At 64.8% G+C, this 9125-nt stretch overlaps 1 protein-coding gene across 1 annotated transcript in view; it reads left to right on the plus strand.

Moving 5' to 3' along the window:
* The first annotated feature begins 6280 nt into the window (after window positions 1-6280).
* The window catches only part of PNPLA3 (patatin like phospholipase domain containing 3), a 16578-nt gene continuing 13733 nt past the window's right edge, over window positions 6281-9125 (plus strand). The window contains exon 1 of the mRNA XM_055143354.1: window positions 6281-6587. Coding sequence (XP_054999329.1) covers window positions 6401-6587 — 187 coding nt within the window. The 5' untranslated portion in view covers window positions 6281-6400. The remainder of the gene's footprint in view (window positions 6588-9125) is intronic.

The raw sequence follows: 9125 nt of genomic DNA on the forward strand, positions 1-9125 counted from the left end.
CGTATTCTTTTTCTTAAGCCCGTTTTGGTTTTCTCCTCTCCACAGTCATTTGTCCCCTGCGACTTCCCTCCTGCCAAATACCTTTCACTCCATCCATAGGCTTGTCTTTTTTTTTTTTTTTCTTTTTGGGTCACACCTGGCAATGCTCAGGGGTTACTCCTGGCTCTGCACTCAGGAATTACTCAGGGGACCATATGGGATGCTGGGAATCGAACCCGGGTTGGCCACGTGCAAGGCAAATGCCCTCCCCGTTATGGTATCGCCCCATAGGCTTGTCTTATAGACACAATAAAAATCCATATATGCACTGGGGCCGGAGCGACAGCACAGCACATAGGGCGCTTGCCTTGAACATGGCCAATCCTGGTTTGATCCCCGGCACCCTGTAGGGTCCCCCGAGCCCCGCCGGGAGTGATCCCTGAGCACAGAGCCAGGAGTCAGCCCTGAGCACCGTCGGGTGTGGCCACCAAAACACAAAAATTAAGTAAAACAGATATGCATTGCCATGCCAACGACATGTGTGAGACACGCATTCCACTGGCCTTTGCGCTTCTTACGTGGTTTTCTTTCTACTGGGATGACAGGGTGGGGAGCATCAGAAGCAGCTGGGGTCCCACCTCCGGGCCATGTGGCCAACCCCTGCTCCCCCAGCTGACACACGGCCGCGGAGTTTACACACGGTCTACACCCCGGCTCCCCACCCCCTCGCTGAGGCAGTGATCAGCCTCTCAGCCGAGGACAGGCTGAGAAGTGGGGGGCGTGCAAGGGGTCTCACGTACTGTGGGGACCACCTGGGGGCGAGAGGAAGCGGCTCAGACCCCCGGGGCACCGGGCAGGATGGGGGTCCCTCTGTGAACTGGTTTAGCCCCTTGCCCTTAGGGACAAGGCCCAGGACAGGGGCGGGGCTGGAGAGACAGCACAAGGGGAGGCGCTGGCTGGGTATGTGGCCTGTCCAGGTTCGATCCCCGACATCCCCCGAGCACTGCCGGGAGTGAGCACTGCAGAGCTGGAGTCTGGGCTTCCTGCGAGTGGGAGTCCCTGCTGGGTGCTGGAACCCTGGGTGTCGCCTTCCTGTTCCTCGTTCCGGTCAGTTCCTGGTCCTGTGTCCATGGGGGCGGGAGGGGGCAGCATCCATGGCGAGGGGCTAGGGCGACTCTCTCTCTCCCTCTCTCTCTCTCTCCCTCCCTCTCTCCCTCTCTCTCTCCCTCTCTCCCCCTCTCCCCTTCTCTCTCCCTCTCTCCCTCTCTCTCTCCCTCTCTCTCTCCCTCTCTCTCCCTCCCTCCCTCTCTCTCCCCTTCTCTCTCCCTTTCTCTCTCCCTCTCCCTCTCTCTCTCCCTCCCTCTCTCTCTCCCTCTCTCTCCCTCCCTCCCTCTCTCTCCCCTTCTCTCTCCCTTTCTCTCTCCCTCTCCCTCTCTCTCTCCCTCCCTCTCTCTCTCCCTCTCTCTCCCTCCCTCTCTCTCTCTCTCCCTCCCTCTCTCTCTCCCTCTCTCTCCCTCCCTCTCTCTCTCTCTCCCTCCCTCTCTCTCTCCCCCTCTCTCTCCCCTTCTCTCTTCCTCTCTCCTTCTCTCCCCCTTTCTCTCTCTTCCTCTCCCTCTCTCTCCCTCTCTCTCCCGCTCTCCCTCCTTCCCCTCCCGGACACCGTATATTCCCCCATGATCCACTAGGTGGCGCCATTCAACTCTGCACAAGCCCGGGAAAGGCCAGAGCTGGTCACTTGGTCAGCACAAACAGCCCAGGGCAAAGTGTCCCGGGAAAGGCGGCAGCAGGTCACTCTGACACTCAGGCTGCTGGGTGGGGCCTCCCCGGTGAGCGCGAGTCCCAGCTTGCCATGACTCCTCCCTAAGCACTGGCCAAGGCCAGACACGGGCCCTGTCGGACAGAGGAACTGGGTCGGCCACCGGCTGTTTGTGCCGGGCGAGTGTCCACACGCAGGGCTCTGGGGTGACCCAACCGCCCCAGCTGGTCTGGGCCAACCTAGGCCCGATCCGAGCACGAGACTGGCCTCAAGGTCAGCTGGGACACCTGGTGACCTGCAGACCGACCTCAGGCGGTGGTGCCCACTGGCCTCGCCCGTTTGCAATTCGAGGGTCCCTCGTCCTCTCTGTGCCAAGGGCCACGCAGCCAGGGGCATCTGCGCATTGCCCAGGCCCGGGCTCCACCAGCAGACCAGCAAAATAAACCGCTTAAAAACATTTCTTCTGGGGCTGGAGCGATAGCACAGCGGGGAGGGCGTTTGCCTTGCACGCAGCCAACCCAGGTTCGATTCCCAGCATCCCATATGGTCCCCTGAGCACTGCCAGGAATTATTCCGCCAGGAGTGCATGAGCCAGGAGTCACCCCTGTGCGTTGCTGGGTGTGACCCAAAAAGGAAAAAAAAAACAAAAACAAACATCTCTTCTATTGAGGCCAGAGCAATAGTCCAGCGTGGACGACGTTTGCCTTGCACCTGGGTTCGATCCCCAGCATCCGATAGGGTCCCCTGAGCACCGCCAGGAGCGATTCCTGAGAGCAGAGCCAGGAGTCACCGCTAGTATCACTGGATGTCACCCCAAAAGCCAATTTGAAAAAAAAAAATTAAATCAGTGTTTTTTTTTTTTATTGAATCACAATTTTTTTTAAATTGCGACACCCAGTTATGAAGCTGTTCACGACAGGGTATCAGTCATACGATGCTCTAACACCCGTCCCTTCACCAGTGCACATTTCCCACCACCAATGTCCCCGGGTTCCCTCCTGCCCGCACCCCTGCCTGTATCGCACATTTTTTTTCTCGCCCTCTCTGTCTCTCTGTCTCTGTCTCTCTGTCTCTGTCTCTCTGTCTCTGTTGCCAAGTGTCCCCTGCATCTGAGCCTGCCTCCTGCCGCAGGCCTGGAGCTCTGGCCGGAACCTGAGCCCTGAAGCCAGGGCGGCGGGGAACAGGGCAGGCAGGGGGCGGGGGACAGGCACAGACCCTGGTATCGGGGTGCTGGTCTTCCTTGCCCCTGACGGGCTCCCCTGGGACCCTGGCAGAGCCCAGAGCCTGACGCTTTTCTCCTGGAGGGCTTCCGCCCACCCTGGCTCCGGCTCCGGCTCCCTCCGTGCCAGCGGGAAGCTGCTTCCCGGTGTGGCTGTGGGCGAGTGCTGGGTGCGAGGGAGGGGAGCAGAGGGAGGGAGGGAGGGGCGCAGGGCTCGGCAGGGATGAAGCTTCATGCCCCCCCACCCCGCATGGACTGTGGAAGCGGCAGCCCTCAGGGCCCTGGACCAAGTCTCTCAAGCCCTGAGGGCGGCCGCAGAGTCCTGGGAGAGACTGAGGCAGGACGGAGCGGAGACACAGTCTCCCCTAGGGAGCCGGGCGCAGGGCTGGAGCCTGCCTGAGGGTCCCCTGGGCACCTGCAGCCCGAGTCTCGGTCTCGGAGGAGCCCATGGGCCCCGTGCCGGGACTGTCCATCCTCGTACAGTAAAACAATAAATCTTTGCTGCTGCCCCGTTTGGGCTCCTGGCCCCGTGCGAGGGGGTCGCAGCTGTGAGTTGGGGTGGGTGGCCCCGGGGTCTATGCCAGGCTGGTCCCGGATGGCCAGGTGTGAGCGCCACCCCCCACTCCATTACTGACACGCAGTGAAGCCCCCAAAAAAGGTGGTCCCGGAGCCCGGGGGCAGGCGGGGAAGGCCCCAGGGGGGAGTTCTGGGAGCTGCTCTGAGCCGGCCTCACTGAGGAAGGGCCCAGAGAGCCCTCCTCCCCTCAGCCCTGCACGGGCCTGAGCCAGCCCAGGCCACTGAGCACTGCTTGGGAGAGCAGACACGCACACACACTCACACCCACGCCTGGGTATAAACTCAAACATGCTCACACACACACTCACACATTCAGGCAGGCATGCAGGCAAACACACACAGGCATTGGGGGCTGGAGCAATAGCACAGCAGGGAGGGCGTTTGCCTTGCACGCGGCCGACCCAGGTTCGAATCCCAGCATCCCATATGGTCCCCTGAGTACCGCCAGGGGTAATTCCTGAGTGCAGAGTCAGGAGTAACCCCTGTGCATCACCTGGTGTGATCCAAAAAGCAAAACAAAAACAAAACAAAAAAACCACGCAGGCGCTCTCCTGTTTAGCTGGACGGAAGGACAATGCTCAGGGCCGGAGCCTCTTGTGTCCTCACCAGCTGCCATGGACACCACAAAGGGCCCGATCAGCCTCCCTGGACAGCACAGCACGGCCGCCTCCTGCCCTCCCACTCTCTCTCCCTCCCTCCCTTCCTCCCTCCCTCCCTCCCTCCCTCTCTCCCTCCCTCCCTCTCCCTCTCTCTCCTTCTGTCTCTCCCTCTCTCTTCCTCTCCCTTCCCCCCTACCTCTCTGCCACACTCAGCAGTGCCCTAACTTACTCCTGACTGCACTGGGGGCCACTCCTGCAGGCACTGGGGACCCTATGGGTGCGGGGTACTGACCCTGGGCTGGCCACGTGCAAGGCGAGCGCCCTCCCCGCTTCCGGTCCCTGCAGTGCTAGTCTCCTTCCTCCTGACTGGATAACTGAGACGGTGTAGGCAGCAATAACCAATGAAGATAATCCGTGCTTTATGCAAAAAAGAAAGAAAAGAAAAGGCCAAGGAGTGCTTTGCTATTCCGCTCTGTGTAAGGAACATTCTCCCTCTGTTGAGGAAGTAGCTGTTCGGGCTGCAGGGGTCAGAGCCCCTCTGAGGGACCCCCGGATCAGATTCTGTGGCCTCTTCCTCCAGGCAGCCCTCAGCTCCCTCTCCCCACTCATGCAAGTTTCTCTTCTTGCCCTGGCACTCTCAGCTGCCGAGTAAGAGATTTTCCAGGCAATCACAACCCTCAAAGAGGGTGTGTGTGTTTGTGTGTGTGTGTGTGTGTGCGCGCGCATGTGAATGTGTGTGTGAATGTGTGCGTGACTGTGTTTGCACATGTGTGTGCGCTTGTGTGTGTATGTGAGTGTGTGTGCACATGTGTGCACGTGTGTGCGCGTGTGTGTATGCATGTGTGTGTGCACATGTGTGAGTGTGTGCATGTGTGTGTGCGTGTATGTGTGTGTATGTGAGTGTGTGTGTGGCCTGCATGTCACAGGCAGCTGGAGAGAGGGAGGGCAGTGCGGGGGGCGGGGGGCGGCTGAGAGATAGGGTTGGCCTGGGGGCAGGGACAGGGTTATCTCCTGGGGCCTCTGGGACACCTGGGCAAGGGCCCATCCTGGTCACCTGATGTCAAAGGTTAGCGCTACCGCGGCACCTGGCCCTGCCCACAGGCGCTCTGGGCAGGGGCCAGCAGAGCAGGTGCGGGGACGCCCGTCCACCGTCCCTGGGGGACAGGCCGGAGTCAGCCTGTGGTCAGCCCACGGCCCAAGACAGGAAGCGGCTACTCAGCCCTGTCCTCCGCCCACGTCCCGGTCACTCCGGGAGGACAGGCATGCCCGTCAGAGGCCATGGATGTGCGTGGGTGCCGTGCATCAGGCCTGCGGCACGCGGGCAGCCGGGGCCTGGGGCTGCAGGCCGGAAGCTGTGGCAGCATCCCAGGGGTCCGCAGGCGCGGGTGAGGAAGAAGTTCCCCCAACCCTGTCCTGCAGTCTCCGCCCCTGTCAGTGTCCCCTCCCCCCCTGTCCGTCCCCCACCCGGGCCCCAGGGGGCGGGAAGGACTCCCCCGGACCCCCAAGCTCCTTAGTCCTGAGTCTCCAGCCCGGCCAGGAGAGAGAATGACTCTCCGTGGGTGTCTCCTGGGGCCCCAGTGGGTGTCTGTGTTCAGAGCCTTGGTCCCACCTCGCCTGCCCCCTGCCCCACACCCAGCCCCCAGGATTCCCGGGGCTCAAACGCTGCGGCTGGGGCTGGGGGGTTTCCATCCGGACGTTTAATTCCTGGACCCCTGGCGCAGCACCGCTGGCCGGGACCCCAAAACCCAGGCGGGGCCGTGACCCAAACTGGCCCCGATGGAGTTGGGGGGGGGCAGGAGGGCACAGCTGACCTCTGTCCAGGGGCAGCTCGGGGCAGCAAACTCGGGTCCTGCGCGCCCCCCACCCCGCCCCCGTCGCGCCCCACCGTTACTGACGGTGAAACGCTGCCCAGGCCCTGGGGCCAGGAGGGAGCCGAGACCGCAGACAAGCCAGGCCGGACGCCGCGGGAAGGCGGAAGCCTCGGGTCCTGGGGGTGCCAGCGCCCAAACCACAGACGGAGAAAGGGATGGGCAGCCCGGCGGGACAGGGCCCCGGGCCTTGGCACCCCGGGGACCGGCGGACCGCGCGGTGGGCGGGCCACGGGCCGCTGGCATGGTCCGAGGGGGCGGGGCGCGGCTGACGTCACGCAGGGACAGTCTGGCCGGCGCGGAGCGGCCCCGGGGCCAGAGCGCGCGGAGAGACGCGCCCGTGAGCCTGTGCCCCCGGACCCCCCTCGCGACGCCGCCCGGCCCCGGGCCCCCGCCAGCCGCCATGTACGACCCCGAGCGGGGCTGGAGTCTGTCCTTCTCGGGCTGCGGCTTCCTGGGCATCTACCACGTGGGGGTGACCCGCTGCCTGAGCGAGCGCGCCCCGCACCTGCTCCAGGACGCGCGCATGTTCTACGGCGCCTCGGCCGGGGCGCTGCACTGCGTCACCTTCCTGGCGGGCATGCCCGTGGGTGAGTCCCGGGGAGGGCGCGCAGGCTGCAGGCGGGAGGCTGGAGGGGCCCGGGGAGGGCACACAGGCTGCAGGCTGGAGGGGTCCCGGAGGGCGCGCAGGGTGCAGGCTAGAGGGGTCCAGGGAGGGGGCAGGGGGCAGGCTGAAGGGGATCCCGGAGGACGCGCAGGCTGCAGGCTTGCAGGCTATAGGCATCTCGGGAGGGCGCGCAGGGTGCTGGCGCGAGGGGCGCCTCTGGAGGGCGCGCAGGCTGCAGGCTGGAGGGGTCCCGGGAGTGCGCAGGCTGCAGGCTGGAGGGGTCCCGGGAGGGCGCAGGCTGCAGGCTGGAGGGGTCCCGGGAGGGCGGAGGGTGCAGGGTGCAGGCGCGAGGGGCGCGGGACCGCGCACAAACTCTCTGAGCGGCTCCAGGCTGCAGCCCCTCCCGGCGCTCCCTCCCTCCACCCCGGGGTTAGGGGGTGCGCGCGCGCACGCCCTTGGTTATACTGACCGACCTCAGCCCTAACTGACCCTTCTGGGCCTGACCTTTTGCTTTTGCTTTGGCTCCGGGGCTGCTTCTGGCTCTGTGCTCCCTGGCGCTCTCTCAGAGTGGGCTTGCTGGGGGTCTGGCAGGCCCCGGGAAGACCGAGGGGGCCAGGGGGACGTTGACGCCCCCATCCCCCGCCCGTCCTGTCGGCCGGGAACATGCTCGGGGTGTCTGGATCTCGGCCCAGAGGACCCTCCGTTAGCTGCGGCGCCCTGGGCGGGCCAGGAGTGCTGACAGCTGGACGTTGTGCCCGGATGCAGATAACACCATCACTGCCTCCTTATCGGCGCATCAGCCTCTTTATCTCGGTTGCCTGGCCCGGACTCCAGAAAGGACCCTGGAGTGACTTTGACCCCACTGGACGGGTCCGGTCCACGGGCACTAGCCTCGCCATTGGGCAGCCACAGTGAGCTGAGCTGGGCTGATGAGGCTGGGCTGTCCTCCCTGTGAGGGGAGGGAGGAAGGGCAGGGAGGGCCCTGGGGCCCGAGGTCAGCGGCTGGGCACCGCCAGGCCCGCACTGGCCCGCAGCACCGGCTAGTCCTTGCAGAGCAGGTTTGGGCGTGGGGGGGAGCTGCCCCCCCCCCCCGTCCCAGGAGCGCCAGGCTCCCATTCTAGCCTTTCTCCTCTCCTGGGAGTCACCAAGGAGCCTTTCCCGGGCTGTGGCTCAACAGGGCAGCTGAGGCTGAGCTGGCAGGAGCCGGGGCAGGCAGAGGGGCCGGGCCGCGGGCACAGAGCCGGGCCGTGCCCGCCCCCTGCACCCCCGCGGCCCGGGCCGGCTGCCGGGAGAGGCTGAGGTTGGTCTGGTCATTGCCATGGAGGCCGCTGGACATGAGGACACGGGGGTTCTCCTGCCGGAACCGAGTCCGTGTTCTGGGGGGCCGGGAGCCGCCCACTCCCAGAGGCCTGACGCGGGGCCTGAGCAGTCTCGTCCCCAGCAGCGTCCACCCACAGTGTCGTGCCCACCGGTGGCCTTCCGGGAGGAGCAGGATTTGCTGACGCATCGCAGCACCATTCGCTCACTTGAGTGTCGGCGAGTCTCGGGGCCGCACCCGCAGGGCTCAGGACTCCCCCCGACTCTGGCAGTGCTCGGGGAACCCTGTGCGGCTCCAGAGACAGCTCAGGGCATGCAGGGCAAGGCCCTGACCACTGTCCTTCCTGGCCCACCTGGCTGGGCTCAGGGCGAACTCCTGGCTCTGAGCAGGCCCCGGCAGGGTGGGGACCATGCACGGCCCTGCAGATGGAGCACGGCCAGACGCGGTGCAAGGGCCTGTGCTGTCTCCTCCCTGCCGCCCTCCCGCCCTCCCTCCTCCCGGCCTCCCTCCCTCCTCCCTCCTCCCTGCCTCCCTCCCTCCTCCCTCCTCCCTGCCTCCCTCCCTCCTCCCTGCCTCCCTCCCGCCCTCCCTCCCTCCTCCCGCCCTCCCTCCTCCCTGCTTCCTCCCTCCTCCCGCCCTCCCTCCCTCCTCCCTGCCTCCTTCCTGCCCTCCCTCCTCCCTTCCTCCTCCCTCCTCCCTGCCTCCCTCACTCCTCCCTCCTCCCTGCCTCCCTCCCTCCTCCCTGCCTCCCTCCTCCCTGCCTCCCTTCTCCCTGCCTCCCTTCTCCCTCCCGCCCTCCCTCCTTCCTGCCTCCCTCCCTCCTCCCTGCCTTCCCTCCCTCCCTCCTTCCTTCCTCCCTCCCTTCCTCCCTCCCTTCCTTCCTTCCTTCCTTTCTTCCTTCCTGCCTTCCTTCCCCCTTCCCTTCCTTCCTTCCTTCCTTCCTTCCTTCCTTCCTTCCTTCCTTCCTTCCTTCCTCCTTTCCTCCTTTCCTCCCTCCCTCCCTCCCTCCCACCTTCCCTCCTTCCCTTCCTCCCTTCCTCCCTTCCTTCCTTCTTTCCTCCCTCCCTCCCTCCCTCCTTCCCTTGTTCCCTCCCTCCCTCCCTTCCTTCCCTCCCTCCCTCCCTCCCTCCCTCCCTCCTTCCTTCCTTCCTTCCTTCCTTCCTTCCTTCCTTCCTTCCTTCCTCTCTCCCTCCCTCCCTTTCT

Source organism: Sorex araneus, chromosome 6, assembly GCF_027595985.1.
Source record: "Sorex araneus isolate mSorAra2 chromosome 6, mSorAra2.pri, whole genome shotgun sequence".
Lineage (NCBI taxonomy): Eukaryota > Metazoa > Chordata > Mammalia > Eulipotyphla > Soricidae > Sorex > Sorex araneus.